Consider the following 18468-nt stretch of genomic DNA (forward strand, 5'->3'; position numbering starts at 1 on the left):
CAAAAAGGCTGACAAAGGAGGTGCTGTTGTCATCATGAATAGGTCGGAATAGGAACAAGAGGCTGCTTGGCAGCTCTCCAACACCACTTTCTACAAGCCATTACCCTCTGATCCCACTGAGAGTTACCAAAATAAACTACAGCATTTGCTCAAGAAACTCCCTGAAAAAAGCACAAGATCAAATCCGCACAGACACACCCCTGGAACCCCGACCTGGGATATTCTATCTACTACCCAAGATCCATAAACCTGGAAATCCTGGGCACCCTATCATCTCAGGCATTGGCACCCTGACAGCAGGATTGTCTGGCTATGTAGACTCCCTCCTCAGGCCCTACGCTACCAGCGCTCCCAGCTACCTTCAAGACACCACTGACTTCCTGAGGAAACTACAATCCATCGGTGATCTTCCTGATAACACAATCCTGGCCACTATGGATGTAGAAGCCCTCTACACCAACACTCCACACAAAGATGGACTACAAGCCATCAAGAACACTATCCCCAATAATGTCACGGCTAACCTGGTGGCTGAACTTTGTGACTTTGTCCTTACCCATAACTATTTTACATTTGGGGACAATGTATACCTTCAAATCAGCAGCACTGCTATGGGTACCCGCATGGCCCCACAGTATGCCAACATTTTTATGGCTGGCTTAGAACAACGCTTCCTCAGTTCTCGTCCCCTAACGCCCCTACTCTACTTGCGCTATATTGATGACATCTTCATCATCTGGACCTATGGAAAAGAAGCCCTTGTGGAATTCCACCATGATTTCAACAATTTCCATCCCACCATCAATCTCAGCCTGGTCCAGTCCACACAAGAGATCCACTTCCTGGACACTACAGTGCTAATAAACGATGGTCACAGAACCACCACCCTATACCGGAAACCTACTGACCGCTATTCCTACCTACATGCCTCCAGCTTTCACCCTGACCACACCACACGATCCATTGTCTACAGCCAAGCTCTGCGATACAACCGCATTTGCTCCAACCCCTCAGACAGAGACAAACACCTACAAGATCTCCATCAAGCATTCTTACAACTACAATACCACCTGTAGAAGTGAAGAAACAGATTGATAGAGCCAGAAGAGTTCCCAGAAGTCACCTACTACAGGACAGGCCTAACAAAGAAAATAACAGAACGCCACTAGCAGTCACCTTCAGCCCCCAACTAAAACCCCTCCAATGCATTATTAAGGATCTACAACCTATCCTGAAGGATGACCCAACACTCTCACAAATCTTGGGAGACAGGCCAGTCCTTGTCTACAGACAACCCCCCAACCTGAAGCAAATACTCACCAGCAAACACATACCACACAACAGAACCACTAACCCAGGAACCTATCCTTGCAACAAAGCCCGTTGCCAACTGTGTCCACATATCTATTCAGGAGACACCATCACAGGGCCTAATCACATCAGCCACACTATCAGAGGCTCGTTCACCTGCACATCCACCAATGTGATATATGCCATCATGTGCCAGCAATGCCCCTCTGCCATGTACATTGGTCAAACTGGACAGTTTCTACGTTAAAAGAATAAATGGACACAAATCAGATGTCAAGAATTATAACATTCATAAACCAGTCGGAGAACACTTCAATCTCTCTGGTCACGTGATTACAGACATGAAAGTTGCGATATTACAACAAAAAAAACTTCAAATCCAGACTCCAGCGAGAGACTGCTGAATTGGAATTAATTTGCAAATTGGATACAATTAGCTTAGGCTTGAATAGAGACTGGGAGTGGCTAAGTCATTATGCAAGGTAACCTATTTCCCCTTGTTTTTTCCTACCCCCTCCCCCCCCCCAGACGTTCTTGTTAAACCCTGGATTTGTGCTGGAAATGGCCGACCTTGATTATCATACACATTGTAAGGAGAGTGGTCACTTTAGATAAGCTATTACCAGCAGGAGAGTGTGGGGGACGACGTATTTTTTCATGCTTTGTGTGTATAAAAAGATCTTCTACACTTTCCACAGTATGCATCTGATGAAGTGAGCTGTAGCTCACGAAAGCTTATGCTCAAATAAATTGGTTAGTCTCTAAGGTGCCACAAGTACTCCTTTTTCTTTTTGCGAATACAGACTAACACAGCTGTTACTCTGAAACCTCTCAGGAGGAGAGCATCTCTATGCTCATCTTTCCTCAAGTATGAGGCAGCCATTTTTTTGGGGGGGTGTGGGGTTAAGCAGTTCTGAGGGCTGGTTTGCCTTAGGCAGAGTACAGGGATTTGCATACTTTCTGACTATGTGTAAAGTAACACTCAGCCATTCTCTACTGCCCTCCATCTCAAGATTTCAAAACTCCAACCGGCAGCTGCCACCCTCTGAGCAGGGCTAGTATTATCCCCATTTTACTGATGGGTAAACTGAGGCACAGCAGTTAAAGTGTTCTGCCCAAGATCACTCTCCAAGTCCATAGTAGAGTCAGGTGCAGAATGTAGGTCTCTTGAATCTCAGTCAGACAAGAGCAGCCATGCATTCCACAATTTATCCATCCACTGAAGTGCAACTTCAATTCTTCTACAACTGAAGAATTGTACAACTAAGAAATAAGTATATATTCACAGATCACAAATGCCCGGCATCCCTGCGGGAAGGCAGAGATTCCCATTTCAGTACAGGAGAAAATTTAGTTAGCGGTTGCAATCCTGAAAGGAAAAAAGGTTTTAATTTGAAAAGTTTCTTTCCACAAAAGATACTTACTTTAAAATACAACTCAACTCCTCCTCTCCCCACGCAAACTTCTTGTTAAAGGCATTGTAATAATAGCACTTCGACCTCTGATAACAGGGCAAGACATAATTATGCCATGGGTGTGTATGCAGACAGACCAAAGTTAGCTTTTCTTCTTACTTCTACAAAAAGAAGGTTCTCAGACATACGTCACATCTGCCCCCTAGTGGATGTACTGTAGCTAAAGTACAGAAAAAGCTACCTTCCTAGAACATGAAAGCCGCACAATTCATGTTAAAATAAAGAATCACGAGGACATGCAGATGTTCAGGTTCTGAGTGCCACATTCACTTGGCCATGCTCTATCATAGTCTGCATGTTAGTATGTGCAGGGAGAAGCATGGCCCTTTTCAATCTGGGAGCCTATTCTCAGTCCCAGCTTTCCTTATTTCACCGAGACACACAAGGTGGGAGAGGGAATATCTTTTATGGGACCAACTTCTGGTGGTGAATGAGACAAGCTTTGGAGCTAAACAGAGCTCTTCTTTGGGACTGGGAATGGTGCCTGAAGAAGAGCTCTGTGTAGTTCAAAAGTTCTCTCTCTCACCAACAGATGTTGGTCCAATAAAAAAAAATATTGCTTCCCCCACCTTGTCTCTCTAAAATCCTGGGGGCCAACACAGCTACAGCAACACTGCAAACGGCCTACTTTACCCCATACTGATGTTAACATTGTCAGAAGTTCTGCCACAGACCAGACTGGATGTGTAGTGTGGCCAAGTTAGCGTTGCTGCAGAAGCTTAACTCTCACATTCCTAACTCTTCTCCTTGGGTTGCAGTAAGGTCCTATTATTCCATCTCATACTTGGGTTAAAAAGGGAAAAAACTGGGCAAGCCTGTGTTTTAATAAGGTTAGCATTTAAAAGGGTCAAGCTAGGTTTTGAGATCCATGCCTTACCAAGGTGAATTGGGAGGCAGGGACTAGAGTTCACCCCTCATTCGAGATGAGCTCCCACCTTTGCTACCATACTGTTTGGCTGAGACAGATTTATGCAAAGGTGCAGCAATTGCCCTGGTCAAGGTGGTCAGAGATCTGCTCCTTTCTCTGACAAAGGAGGTGCCCCCTAGCTCTCCCCCACCCACCTGGCTGGGTCTCTCCACTGTCTGACACTGTTGATCAAAGTATCTCCTCTTCCACTGCCCCTCTTTCCCAAGAGTCTGTATGTGTGCTGTTCTCTCCCAGTGCCCCAACTTAGCAAGCCATCCCTAGTGAGCAATGCTCGTAAGCAAGTGCTGAAAGCAGAGCCCAAAAGCCCCACTCATCTTGGTGGGACTTGTGCACTTGCTTGAAATGAAGGCCGTGTGTTAGCACTGGGGCCTTGCTGGCAACACCACCAATCTTGCCTCTCACCCAGTTGTTGATGGCTCATGGTTCCATTCTCCTTCCTCCCTCTCCTGATAATCTTACCTTCTTCCAGGACTTCAGTTGCTCTTTCCACTCCAGTAATTGCCAAATTCACCTCTCTACCACCAATCTGTCCCTCTCCCTCCAGTCTCACATGTCTAGCTGCCTCCAACATCTCTTGTTGGACGTCCACACCCCACCTACAGATGGTCGCTCCTGACCTGAACTACTCTCTGCCCCCAGCCTCTTTCTCCAAGAGCCACCTCACAGCTGTTGTTCTTGTTGTAGGCCCACAGCCCCAGCTCAGTTGTTGGGTTGCCTTTCCCTTCCTCATGTATCTAGTCTCTCTCTAGGGCCTTCTGAATTTCTCCAAAATCCAACTGTCATCCCTCACCCCACTATTAAAATGTCTCCATGCCCACAGTCATCTCTCTACTAGATTACTGCACCTTTCTGTCTGGCAGCACCATTCTCGATGGACAGGAGTGATAAGAGGCAATCATCTCCCTGCATCACATTCTCTTTCAATCCCTCTGTTAGCTTCCTACTGCATCAGATCAGAGCTCCTCAGCCTCCCAAGGCCATGCTTAATCTTGGTGCCCTTCCCAGCCGTTGCCCTCCTACGCTCAATTCTCATTTCCACTATCTGTATGCTGGTCCGGGCACCTTTCTCTCTTTGTCCACCCTGGTTGATACCTTCCACCATGCATGGAACTCCGTCCACATTCGTCTCCTTTGGTTTAGTACATAAAACACAAGAAAGAGCCCATCACCGAGGCCCCCAGCTCCAGGGAGGGTACGGATTTTTTTTCCATGGTCTCCTTATTTCAACATGTTGTAACAAAGTTCCTCCTCTGCTTTGGTGGGTCCTGCACTTTTTGGCGGATTTGCTCACCTCAGAGGTTCACGGCAGCCCTCAGTTTGGCTGCTTCTGCTACAGGCTCAAACCTGCTGTTCACTCAGCTAACCTCATCACTGGCCAGCATGGGGGAAAATGGAGAACAATCTCTGCAGTCTCTGTTGTCCCACCTAGTGGGTCGGAGACAGGCCAGATCCCTTTCTAAATTAGACCTTCCCTTCTGGTGTTGCTCACAGACCAGGTCAACTCCTCCTGTGTCCAATCAGGAATTGGGGGGAACCCAGGCCTGCCCTCTACACCGGGTTCCAGCCCAGGGCCCTGTGGATAGTAGCTGTCTACATCTCTTCTATTAGCTGCATGACAACTACAACTCCAACTCCCTGGGCTACTTCCCCATGGCCTCCCCCCAGCATCTTCTTTATCCTCACCGCAGGATCTTCCTCCTGAAGCCTGATCATGCTTGTACTTCTCAGTCCTCCAGCAGCACACCTCTCTCACTCCTTGCACACCCTCCACTAACTGATGGGAGGTCCTTTTTAAACCAGGTGTCCTGATTAGTCTGCCTGCCATAATTGATTCTAGTATGTTCTTAATTGGCTCCAGGTGTCTTAATTAGTGTGCCTGTTTTAATTGGTTCTAGAAGGTTCCTGATTGCTCTAGTGCAGCCCCTGCTCTGGTTACTCAGGGAACAGAAAACTATTCATCCAGTGCCCAGTACATTTGCCTTCTACCAGACTCCTGTACCCCACTGGTCTGGGTCTGTCACAATATGTTTAGGGTCAGAACCCTGTATCTGGTGTTACCAGCTGAAGTCAAGCCGGGCACGGATTAGAATGTGGTTCCAGGTTATGCAGACTGCAGTTCAGCACAGACACTATTTAAAAATTGCCCTGGATCATAAACATCCCCAAATGATTTGTTGTATTGGCCCTCAAACCAGCATCTCCCCGCAGCCTAGGTGCTCCCACTGCTTGCAGGAAGGAATCCGCACTATAGAAGGAATGCTCTTCCTCAGGTGAGTCCTGCCACAGCGGGGTGATGATGTCGACTCAGTGAGCTAGGAGTACTCATGAGAACAGGGAAAGAGGAGAGCTACTTATAGAATCATAGAATATCAGGGCTGGAAGGGACCTCAGGAGGTCATCTAGTACAACCCCCTGCTCAAAGAAGGACCAATCTCCAACTAAATCATCCCAGCCAGGGCTTTGTCAAGCCTGACCTTAAAAATATCTAAGGAAGGAGATTCCATCACCTCCCTAGGTAACGCATTCCAGTGCTTCACCACCCTCCTAGTGAAAAAGTTTTTCCTAATATCCAACCTAAACCTCCCCCACTGTAACTTGAGACCATTACTCCTTGTTCTGTCATCAGCTACCACTAAGAACAGTTTAGAGGTAGTTGAAAGCAGCTGTCAGATCCCCCCTCATTCTTTTCTTCCGCAGACTAAACAATCCCAGTTCCCTCAGCCTCTCCTCATAAGTCATCTGTTCCAGTCCCCTAATCATTTTTGTTGCCCTCCGCTGGACTCTTTCCAATTTTTCCACATCCTTCGTGTAGTGTGGGGCCCAAAACTGGACACAGTACTCCAGATGAGGCCTCACCAATGTCGAATAGAGGGGAACGATCACGTCCCTTGATCTGCTGGCAATGCCCCTACATATACATCCCAAAATGCCATTGGCCTTCTTGGCAACAAGGGCACACGGTTGACTCATATCCAGCTTCTCGTCCACTGTAACCCCTAGTCATTTTCTGCAGAACTGCTGCCGAGCCATTCGGTCCCTAGTCTGTTGCGGTGCATGGGATTTTTCCGTCCTAAGTGCAGGACTCATCCACTTGTCGAATGAACATTCTGCTTTTATTGGATTTCTCAGTGAGCTCATGCGTCCCGTTTCAAAAGGTACATGCCACAGGGGAAAGCTTCACCCATGAAGAAGTGTGGTTGGCTGGTTTTGAGAAGACCACAACTTCCCTTGAGAGTCCATTCCACAGATTGATACACCTCACCATGAGGAACTTCCCCGGTCAACCAGCTATATTAAACTTTCCTTTCTTCCTATTACTATTTGTACTTCCATATATAGTCGTCCTCCCTCCATGGTATTCAGACCCCGCAAATATTTGTAGACTGCTCAGTCCTCATCACTTCACCAAGAGATCCATAATTAGCTCTTCTTCTCTCAAATTAATCCTCCCGCCCCCTTCCCTTATCCCTCCCCCCCCTTTGTTGTAATTCTATGTTCTTGGCTGCATGCTGGGACACACTCAGGCTGTTCTGGGTCAGAAAGCAGAGATAGGGCCAGGAGCTCTGATCTGGTCACAGACCGCACAGCCGTGAGTTGAGTCACTGTTAGAGCTGGATGCTGCACTAGTGGCAGAGGTTGGGCAGGGCTGCTTTCAACAGACAGTTTATCTGGGGTGGTATATTGAAAACTCTTAAAAGTGTAGCTATCACTTTAAATTTTATGGAGACTTCCTGGTCCTGCTTGCAGGTTAGGGGGCTCTGTAGGAAGCCTGTGTTTTGTTACTTTAGCAGTCAGTCTGCAAAGAACCAGCTTAGAGCAAAGTGGGTGGGTTGTTCCTCTCTACCTTAAGGAGCAACCTGCTTTGTCTCTCTCTCTGCTTTGGGTTCTTGTGCGTTAGGGTTCTGCATTTTAAGATATACAGTCATTCTTTCTGGAATATTGCAACATAACATTTTTCCCCATCTAATTTCTCTGTTTGTATGCTGTGAACATAACAGCTTGTATGGCAGAGATGTAGAGCTATTCCTCCCCTTTTGTGCTGCTGTCCTATTAGGCCCTTAGTCCCACACATTTTCGCTCTCACCACCTTCTTTATCTGTAGCCGTGGATCAATGTGGCCACTCAGCTGACTAGGTCTTCACCATGCACTGCTCCCTCACCTTTATTGCCAATGTCTCCCTGTCTAACGGTCTCTCAGCATCACTCACCTGCCCCTTCCTCCTCACGCTGGTTCCATCTCTCTCTATGTCTACCCCGCCTCATTCTCATGCCGGTCAGCTCAGGCACTGGTTCCTACTCTGTGTTCTTCCCTAGCGGGAGTCCATCCCACCAGTACCCTACCCTCGGCTAAACCCCAACAACCACCTTTCCTCTTGCAGGAATCCCATGGCCATATCGACTTCCCCAACAATGAGTTTACATGCCTCCTCTAGCGCTGCCATTTTCCTGGCCCAGCACCTGTACTTCTCCATCCTCAGAGGCCTCCAGAGATCTCTCTCCTCAGCTCCAACTCCCTGCGTAAACCTAGAGCTGGACAGGAATCTTCTGACAAAACACTTGTCAGAAAATGCCTGTTCACTGAAACCAAAATGTTGTAAGAAAACACTTCGGTTTCGCCAAACTGTAGCCAAACCACAGGCTGAGTCCCAGCAAATTTCTCCCTGGTTTATGGTCACCTCCCCTGGGGGGAGGCCTGCTGCTCCAGGGCCAGGATGCCCCAGCTTGAACCAGGGCTCTTAAGGCCTAGGGTCTCTGCTCTGTGGCAGGGGCAGCTCAAGGAGTCTCTCACAAGGCAGGGGCAGCTGGCTGCTGTTCCATAAAAATGAAATAAATGTAACCCCTTTGGGGTTGAGAGAGCATGGCCCCTTTAAATTTTTTTTCCTAGGGGAGAGGGGGAGCAGTAAGAGAAAAGAGGGAAACCCAGGGGCGTGGCTCTGGAGCTAGGGAGAGAGAAGGGCTGCAGCCTGGAGACCCAGGATGAAGTGAAGCAGAAAGAACCTGCCTGGGAAGGACAGGGCCACCGGTGGGGGACACCCCAGGACAGGAGCCCGGAGCACTATGTCAGGGAGGAATCACCTAAGGAGGACAGGCTGTGGGGCTTGAGTACTGGGGCTTGTGACTGCACTGGGAATAAGGAGGGAGGCTGTAGCTAGTTAAGTGCGGGAGGTGATCGCTCTGTGTGGCTTGGCACAGAGTAGCAGAAGAGGGCACCGAAGAGGTTTGTTGGGGAAAGTTCACGGGCGCCAAAGACGACCAGGAGCACCCAAGACCTACCACTGAACTGGAACTTTGCTCAGGACTCCTGAACTGTGTGTGCAGACACACTGCTTAGTGTCTGCCCTTTCAGACTGTGCTACCACTGGGCCTGAGGGGCCTTGGTTTGGATGCAACCCTGTTCTACTGCTTCCCCTATACTTCCCCTGGTTGTTTTTCTCCTCTCATCCCTCTGTAAATAAATATTTCCCTTTGTTATACTTATTGTGCTTTTCCTGTGGGTGTGTGTGTTCACTCTGGGGGGTTTGAAACAGGTGCCCCTGGGGTGGAAGGGATTTTTCCTGCTGCATTCCTGCATGCGCCATGTCTTGGCCAGAGCTGCCTGCAGAGCAGACTCCATCTTGGTCACGAGGGCACTAAAAAAAATGGTTGTTTTTTTTCCAAAGCAATTTTTGGGGGGAATTTCCTTTGCATGGGAAATTCTGACATTTCTAGTTTTTGTTCTGAATCTGAACAAAATAGTTTTTGAAATGTCAGATGTTTCCATTCAATGGAAATTCCAAGTTGACAAAAATCTACCTAATGCCCCCCATCTCACCACCATCCCTCTAATTTTTCAAGTATAAAATGACCAAATTCCAACAGGTCCCTCCTACCTACAATATTCTCTCCCACCTCCCGTCACAGGTAGATTCCTCTCTTTAAACCCACACACCCAATACTTCTCCAGGATTCAATATTATCCATCTACAACTAAAATTTGTCCATCCCTCATCACCATCAGCATGGGTTTAGAGTAGACTACTACTACTACCTCATCCTCTGCAGTCACGAACACTGCAATTTTGCTCCCATCCAGTCCATTAAAAATGCTGCTACTAAGATAATCTTCTTGGCTTGTCACCTCTTCTTTCTTTCCCCTTTCTCCATGGCACCACACCCAAATGGATAGTCTTCAGCTTTAGGGCCTTCCTGGCCAATCCCCTCCCTCTCAACAACACATGCCATTGAGCCACTGACTCCTACCTTTGCTCTGCCAATGCCACCAGACTTTTGTGACCTAAGTCCAATTTCTCCTTCTGTGCTTTTGCCCACATAGCCCCTATGATTGGGAAGCTGCCCCTAAAAATCTGCAAATCAAGATATGCTCCTTTCAAATTCCACCATATTGCCTACGGAACCCTCTACAATGGCTCTGTAGCTGGCCTGCCAACACTTCTGTCTATGATGTTAATCACAGTGGTTTACCTTGTCCCTCCCAATCCCATTGGTTATATGCACCTGTTCCCTTGTCCTATGTATTGACTGAGCTCATTAGGGAAGGGACTCGTGTGTGCACAATGCTTAGCGCTCTCCATCGGAGCCTCTAGGTGCTATTGTAGCAAAGGTTTGGTTAGCAATTTGGTGTGCACTTGAGTTAGTGGGACAAAACCCTCAGCCTCATTGTTGAGCACCAATAAAAGAATGTCTTAGTGGAGGGGGCTGGACTGGATGACCTCTTGAGGGCCCTTCCAGCCCAACATTTCTATGATGCCCTGTGATCAGATGCAGCGAGGCCTGCCTTCCTTCCCACTTACCATCCTAGAAACGAACACACACTCGGCAACTCACTTCCTGGCCAATCTGACATCTTGGGAGCATGCTCTGGGAGGCTTAGCTCCCCTGATTTTGTGCAGCTCAAAAACAAACTGGAGGAAATACTCTGGGATTTTGGCTTTTGCAAGATGGTGGAGCTCAGGTTCATCATGGAAGGCTGGGGATGGGCTTTGGCTGTGAGGCCTGAATGTGGCTGTTGAGATGGAAGGGGTGACAAACAGCTAACAAATTAAGCATCTTCTGGATGATCTCTAAGGAACACTGTTTTCTGATGGTGAGGGTGGTGATGATGCGGAAGCTGTGTTGTCAAAAGACAGGGTCACGCACATTGTTCTCCACACTCCTTGCAGGAGAAGAGCTCAAGGATCACAATTGTTTCAACACAGGGGAAAGGGGATGGGATTGTGGTAATCCTGCTCTATCCTGGGGTGTGAAATATTGTTGAATAGCATCATGTGGGCACAAAAAAAAGCCACTGATGTAAAGAAGCCAGCTCAAGTGCCGTTTGACCATCAAAAGAAATGCTTTGGTCTTGTCAACACAACTGGTAGCAGCAGTGGCTTCCCTGAGCCAGTGCTGAGAATGCTTTGGCTGCTAGCATAGGCAGTACCAGAAAGTCTCCAGCTCTGTCAAACCATCCCTGAGACTTGCTTCCACCCTGTCTCACTCTTACGTACTGTACTGGTGAAAAAGAAATTTTTCCCATCTACTCTAGCAGCTAAGCCGTTCCAAAGACTGTCCGCTAGTAACAGATTTCCAAAGCTGGTTAACTTCCTAGTATAGACAGATCCAACCCAGGCATACAGCGCTACAAAATGCAGCCATTTCAATTCAGGCCAGGTCACCGGCACAGAAATGGACGGCTGCTCCCACCCAAAGGAGATGCCTGGGACGTGAGTGTGCTTTCATGTCCAGTTTTATTAGTGTTGCATTAGTACCATAAAATAGTCGATGAGGTTGCGCACATTGCAGTTCGTTCCAAAAAAGGCTATTTACATTTAATTTGTCTTCATATAAAACCTAAAACCCAAACAAAACAACAATGAAACAGATGGACAACTTAGAAATCTACAGTGGTAACATCCCTTCATTTGACATTGTCACATGTGCAGCAAGCATTGCTCAGACTATCTCACACACTAGTGTACCCACACGAGCAAGGTGCTTCCTAAAGAGTGCTCTGAGTAAAGATGCACTGCATGCCAGTCAGACACACTAAGTTCTGGGATTCCTTTTATCCGGCTATACAGAAGGGGAAGCCAACCTGACCGGGATTTTGATGTGCTTCCTTTTAAAGGAATTAATGTCCTGCTACTTGCAAAACTATGGCTCCTCCTCCTCTCTAGCATCAAGTCCTAAAGACTCCACAGAAACCCAGGAGAGCTCATCACTCCCGTGACTTTGCAAGAAACTTGCCAAAGGAGCGTCATCAGGGTCTGTGGGAGATGCTGTGCTCAGATGATCACCTCTCACACTGGGCATCCCAGTGAGAAGGTCATACTAGAGTTTTAGCAAGTCTCCACAGTTCTAATGGCCAGGATATGGAAGTGCACTGAATGGAGGGTTTTTAATCATCTCAGCATCTCTAAGCAAACAATATGAAGAAAGAAAACACACCAAGATGTTCCTACTGCCAAGAGCTTTCAGACTTTACATCCTGGGGATCTGAGCTGAAACAAAGCTTCCATCCGAAGTAAGAAGCCCCTGTCTTTTCAGTACTTCAAACTACAGGGAAAGAATACAGGCTCTCTATTGTCACCAAGATGTTTTGCTTACAAGGTTTCAAGGCATCTAGTACTATTTCTTGAACCCTCAAAATGAACGATTCTTAGAATATTTTCTTGATACTAAACACGTGGCCAGACTGATCCGAGATGGTAGCGATAGCTAGCCCAAGACTAACAGGATATACAGGTCAACAAGAGTGTTTTAGAGACATTAATGGAACAATGCTGGTCAGTTTGGTTTTTAGCTGGATCAACCGGCCTACAGGTGGGTATGGCGATTCTATACAAAACCACAAAAACTTCCCATTCTACTACTCCACCCTCAGATCTCCTCTCTAGGACATGACAACAAGGCTTGCCAATAAAAGCAGCAAAATGAAGCCAAGGGGAGGTTGATAAGTATCCTCAAACTAAGGTAATAGAGGAATTTTATACTTACATTTGAGATATAAACTGCTCAATGGGGCTGTTGTTGGGTTGGGCAGAAAAACGTGACTGGATTATATGCAATTGATAACTGCAGGTGAAATTAATGGAAAGTCAGAGGTTAAGTGAATACTGCTGCTCCAGCTGCTGTTTTCTTTAGGGCAAAGAAAAATAAATGCAATTCCAGCAAGCATTCAAAACTAGTAAGGATATTCCCTGGCTTGCCATGGTAGACGTCTGCATTTCATTTAGCCATGGAAGTGTAGAACCAGAGCTCCAGTACTTGGCCAGCCTACTAGGGATGCCTCCTTAGATCCCACCTCCAAGGAAGGGCTGGGGCCAGTCTCCCAAGAGAACACCAGTACAGGGGAATGGCAGCTTTGCCAACAGGAAAGTGCTGGAGTCACAGCTTGGGGCTCCATGGAGCAGTCAGTCAGTATCAAGGCCCGGGTCAGTGTGTAATGGGAATCAAACGGATCTGCTACTACAGTACATTCCTGCAGGAGGCAAGGAGATATCAGCAATCCCAACACAGGTGGGAAACGGGGGGGAAGTTTAAAGGTGACAAGGTGGCATGCAACCAGCTGAAAACTAGGCAGTCAGCTCTCTCCCCACCCCTCTGCCTGTTCACTGCTAGAAATCCAGGGGCCGAAGTAAAAGCGACTTCTAGATTTCCAGTTAAAGCAGGCTGATTCAGGCCAATGAGATAAAGCAAATGAGTTTCCTTCGAGTCACACTCTGGTGGAGGTTCGTGCAGGTCTCTTTTCATTATTCCATAAAGAGTTTTAAAACTGGGGCTGTGCAGGGTTTCTTGCTCCATTAGGGTCAGTCTTCTGCACTCATCACCGCGAAGGTGATCATCAGCCCCCTGATATCCTGATGGCCCCTTTCAGAGAACTGAAAGAACAAGAACTGGCACCTCCCCCCCGCCCCCCCGGTCAGCTCTGCCACAGGGCCTACAATGGTAGAGTCACAGCAAGCTGGCACACAGCCCAATTCTTCAGAGTGACTTCCTGTGAACCCTGGAATTGGTGGTTGGTGGGAGAGCACCACGTGGGAGACCGGAGCTCAGCTCAGCTCACCCTGAGAGGAGGCTCCTGCCACTGCTTTATCAAAATCATTTCCTATGGAGCAGCACATTGTCTGCACAGCCCGACTGCTGTAATACTCTGTTACTGCAGAGCTTCAGCGCTCAGACTTCCAGAAAGTTTTCCTAGTGGTCAGGGACGAAGTTAGTTGTGTGAAGAAACTCAGAGAAAGTAACCACTGTATAAAACTTTAACAAACATTCCCAGGGAATCCAGCTCCAACCCTTGGCTATGAGGCAGGGCAGGACCATGACGAACCACCAAGAATGAAGCTTTCCCAAGATCAATGCAGTTCTGCCACCCTAAAAACTCCAGCCTGAGGGTTCAAGGAGGGTTTCCTTGGAAGCCTTGCTACAGCAGAGAGCCCACTGCAGATGGCTGTGCTGCCAAATAGCAGCTTGCCAGAGGTAACAAACTGTGCTGTCTGCAAGTGCATGGGTACCAAGCAGGCAGAAAGTTTTCTGGTGAATTAGATTTCATAAAATGTAATTAAAATAAAGAACTAATCCACATGAAACTTTACACATAGTAAGAAAGGGGGCAACATACATTTGATAGGCAGGAGCCATGAAGTCCCATACTGGCTACTGTTCGTCTCTCTATAGTAGGTTGAAATACAAAGAGGAGCAAAGTGTCAAATCCTTCATTGCCCCGGTAAACAAAGTTATTGCAAATAGCCAGTCTAAGCCTGCCGCAGAGCTGCAGGGGCCATGAAAGTCAGGCAAGGGTCTCTGCCAGCGCTGGTGTAGAATAAGCCGTGGGACTGAAATCAGACTGGATTTCAGTCACTCTACTTACACAGGGAAGAGGGATTTAAGGAAGAATCTGAACTGCTGACTTCATTAAAAGGCTTGTCCTGAGACAACAGCTTCAATAAAGAACACTGATGTGCTCGTGTGCTCATTCTTAAGTTGTGGCTGTCAAGCAACACTGCGCTAACCCAGAGCAAGGCACAAGCCTCCTTGCAAGATCCTACGCGTCAGCCGCCACTATGCTGAAGCTAGAGATTCTTTCTGCTCCTGTTACAAAGCGTTAAAGGGAAAACCTACCCTCTCCTCAGGGCTGCCATAAGCGAGTGAATAGATTACAGTAACCCCCCACCAGCTGCATCAGCGTTCGTGTGCGGATCTGTGCACTGACCTGCCCAGCTTCTCAGAGGAGTGTGCATTGCTGGGCTGCTGAGGACCCTGCCAGTCTGATGAGAGTCAATTCCTGGACATGGCTGAAATTGCACTAGAAAGTTTCTATCTTATTAAACATGTGTCTAAACCAGTAACCTGAGCAGTGAAGGGAAGGTGCATGTACTGTTTGCTCTGCGGATACTCCTCTTCACTGTGAGGGGGAAGAAGGAGGCACTGTTCTCATTTAGGGCCCCGGGCACTCTCACTACCTCAGCAGGGCCGTTAGCTGAACACCCCCCCAGCTGCCCACTGAAGTCCTGCCCAAGTCAACGAAACCCCTCCTGCAGGATGCGCCTTCCTGGGGCGTGACCCACACGCAAGGTGGAATAGGCTCCCCAGCCATTTGCAAATCTTTGTTCAGTCAGTCATTGTCCCAGAACATTTGAACTCTGAAAAATGCTTAACGTATTGCTGTCCCTTTGAGAGGGTGGGGGAAGGAGCCACTCTGGGGATCTCTGAACACAGGCCTGAGCAGTGCAAACGCCTGCCCATGAGACTGGAACCCCCAGGAGGCTCCCTTTATGCAGCTGCACCCTGCTCATTCCAAGGGTGGGGTGTTGGCTCCTCTGCAAAGAAAACAAGCTCTAGCTCCTGAGCCCCTGGGTTTGGCAGCATCTGCATGGAGGCTCCTCCCTGGAGCTGTATTGCCAGGGGAGCCCCACAGATCCAGCCCTGGGACCCCCTGGAGGAGTAGAGCAGGGTTACAGGTAACTTTGCTGTAGTGTAATTCCTTGCAGGGTTGATGGGGGAGGATTTCTGGGCAAAGGCTCCACCCCTGGGAATTTCAGTCCACGTGCGGCTGCCACCAGTGTAGTGTGCACCATGCCTGGTAGAGGAGGGCTTCACTCAACTCCAGGGAGCTAAACCAGGTTAAGCCGGTGGTGAGAAGGATCAGAGCCTTGTTCCTCCAGTTAGAGCACCCTGATGCCCCTTCAGCAGAGCAAAGCTCTGTCCTAAGCTAGGGTAGGATTCCCAGCGAGGAGAGTTGCCGCAGTAGCTCCTACACCACCCACACACCCAGCTGCAAATGTGAGTGGGAGCCAGGGGCTCCAGTAGCTGAGCCTCCTTTGGCTCCAGAGATCCCCTGCTGCTGACACAGCCCTGTAGGGCTACTGACATTGTAAATCAGAGCAACCTTCAGGCTGCTTTAGTATACCCTGGGAATGGACTAGCACTGTGATATTTTAAGGGAAGGGGAAAGGAGAACATACCTAGGTTACAGCTTCCCCCTCGCGAGCTGCAGTAGTGCTCAGGCTGTAGTGGCCAGTGCATTTCACACAGGCACTGGCTGGTTTTGCACAGTAAATCCTTAATCCCTGAATGGTGGGTTCTGCTAGCTGCAAGCTTGTATCCTGCTGGAGTACCTCCTTTCCCATGGAGAGAAGCCCACAGGAAGTACAGGGGCACTGATTGACTCCTCCACCCTCATTTTCTGTGGCAGGCCCCTCAGCCCCTTGCAGGATGGATCCTAAGCCGGCACGTGGCCCAGCTGGCTAAGGGTGCATTGTGCAACACAGGTGCACTGCTGGAGTCAAAGATCTAGAATAGCTGAGAGACCCCTCAGGTGACACAATCCGGGCACGAGGCATTCCAACGCAGTCCAGACAAGCCTAAGTTCTCTGTCTCTGCTGTCAGAGCTGGCTTTGCTACATGGCCTCCTGCCTTGGAAACGGCGGCAGCAGCTCACATGGCTGGAGGGGGCCCCTAAACAAGGGATTCCCATCTGGAGTGTGTGTGTGTGTGAGGAATCTTGTACACACTGCCTAGACGAGAGGGCACATTCGGAATGAGGTATGCAGGTGGCGCGTTTGCTGTGAGCTGGTACTTTAAGTCCTTTCACATGCACATGTGCTTTTGCTGTGTGGGTGTGAATGTAGCTGGTGTAAAATGCAGCTGCTCATGTGTAAGGGCTCAAGGGGCACAGGAACTAGCCAGTGGACTAGTGCTTGACTCATTAGACAGCAGCTGATCTTTCCTGCTGTCTTTTTTAGCAACGTAATCAATCTTTTTTAAAAGCATTAAAAATATTTGCACCTGTAAAAATCCATTCTCATGAGAGGCCGGGCAAGGTTTTATTGATGTGCATAATCTGTGTGAAAAACTAAATAGCTACAACCCCACGGAACTGGTGTCCTTCAAATCCAGCTACGGGCTGCAGGGGGCATTGTGATGGGCTTGGTTGGGTTATTGGGATGGACTTGGAGCAATGGGATTCCTAAAACAGACATTTCATACTTTGTATTTCAGTCTCTGCCCAACCTGAATCAGGCACGAGTGTTAACATGCCTGCCCATTTCAGTTGCTGGCCTTAAAACAATGACCCTCTGGCATTTCTTCACTTGTGGAGAATCCCAGGGTTTCCCTCAGTTATTAGCTTGGTTTTTGACAGACAGCGCAATGTATTTCACATTCTTGGTACCTGAACTATTTGGTGGTGAACCAGGCTCTACTTTCTTAATGTGAAGTCTGGGAGGGTAGAGTTAAACATTTTAAAACACTTAATCCTCCCAGTACCTCCCACTCTCCCCTCAAAAACCACTCAAGCCCAATCCAGAACACCCAGCCACAAACACACCGAGGAGGTTTCAGGTTAATAAGCAGTGCAGTTATCCAGCTATCTGCTCTTAAGTTCTCCAGCAGGTCACCCCACTTCTGGAGGTTCTCCTGGTAATTTCCATGTTATCGGTACATCTCTACTTAAGACTGTTTTTTGCTTTGTTCAAGGGGTTTCCTTTCCTTGTAGTAAACTTAAGAATTAATAGAAAAAAGTAATTCAGAAGTAATCCAGGCGCATCTATAAGTAATCTGCAGGAGAGAGCAAGCAGATTTGAGTCAGAGTTGGCATTCAGATTCCTGGCTCCTGGGTGTGCAGTCTCCACACAGGCAGAAAGCCGCCCCGCTGAAAGCAGTTAGAAGTTAGGTTTGGAGTGTCCGAATATGCAGATGGGAAAGTGCTTGACATGGGAGGACCACTGTGCTGCCAGCTGAAAGAACTTCACATCATTCCACTCTACGCCATCAATCAGGACTGCAGGGGAAGAATAGAACAAGGAAGCAGGTCAAAAAGCACCCAGCAAAACAGACACACTGGAGAATCCCTATGCCAGAATTCTATGCCATCACATCATCCTTCCTCAGTCAGTACAGGAAACAGATGCTGCACTGACAGCTAGATAGTAGAAAAATTAGGAAGACGGCCCAGTCAATTCTTCTGCTGCCCTGAAGATCAAATGAAAATGGCTCAGCAGCTGGGTTGGGAAAATATGCCAGTCGTCTCCCTGCCCACCCCCAACAGTGGGAAATTATTGTTGACTGCCTGCATGCATTATGGAGAAATTCTCTTCCTCTCAAACATCATGGAGAGGCCACAACCAGAGCAAACAAGATGGACCACTGGTTTGTTCCAGAATCAACACTTATAACCCAGAAGAGTTGAGAACAGTAGTTCTCAACCTGTTCCCAACAGTGAACCCATGTTACAAGATAAAACTTCTGGGACTCCTCTCCCACCTAGCTACAAAG

The 18468-nt window shown here is 48.1% G+C and overlaps 1 protein-coding gene across 10 annotated transcripts in view; it reads right to left on the reverse strand.

The window, feature by feature from the left end:
* Positions 1-18468, reverse strand: part of PACS2 (phosphofurin acidic cluster sorting protein 2) — a 209295-nt gene that overhangs the window by 12701 nt on the left and 178126 nt on the right. For 8 of the 10 annotated variants that reach the window (XM_073356256.1, XM_073356258.1, XM_073356251.1 and 5 more), the window contains one exon: positions 16984-17974. The exons of the other annotated variants lie outside the window; for them this stretch is intronic. In XM_073356256.1, the coding sequence (XP_073212357.1) occupies positions 17856-17974 (119 nt within the window). In that variant the 3' untranslated portion in view covers positions 16984-17855. Of the gene's footprint in view, positions 1-16983; positions 17975-18468 lie in introns of those variants that run through there. 10 annotated transcript variants of the gene reach the window in all.

This window comes from Lepidochelys kempii, chromosome 8, assembly GCF_965140265.1.
Source record: "Lepidochelys kempii isolate rLepKem1 chromosome 8, rLepKem1.hap2, whole genome shotgun sequence".
In the NCBI taxonomy this organism is placed as follows: domain Eukaryota; kingdom Metazoa; phylum Chordata; order Testudines; family Cheloniidae; genus Lepidochelys; species Lepidochelys kempii.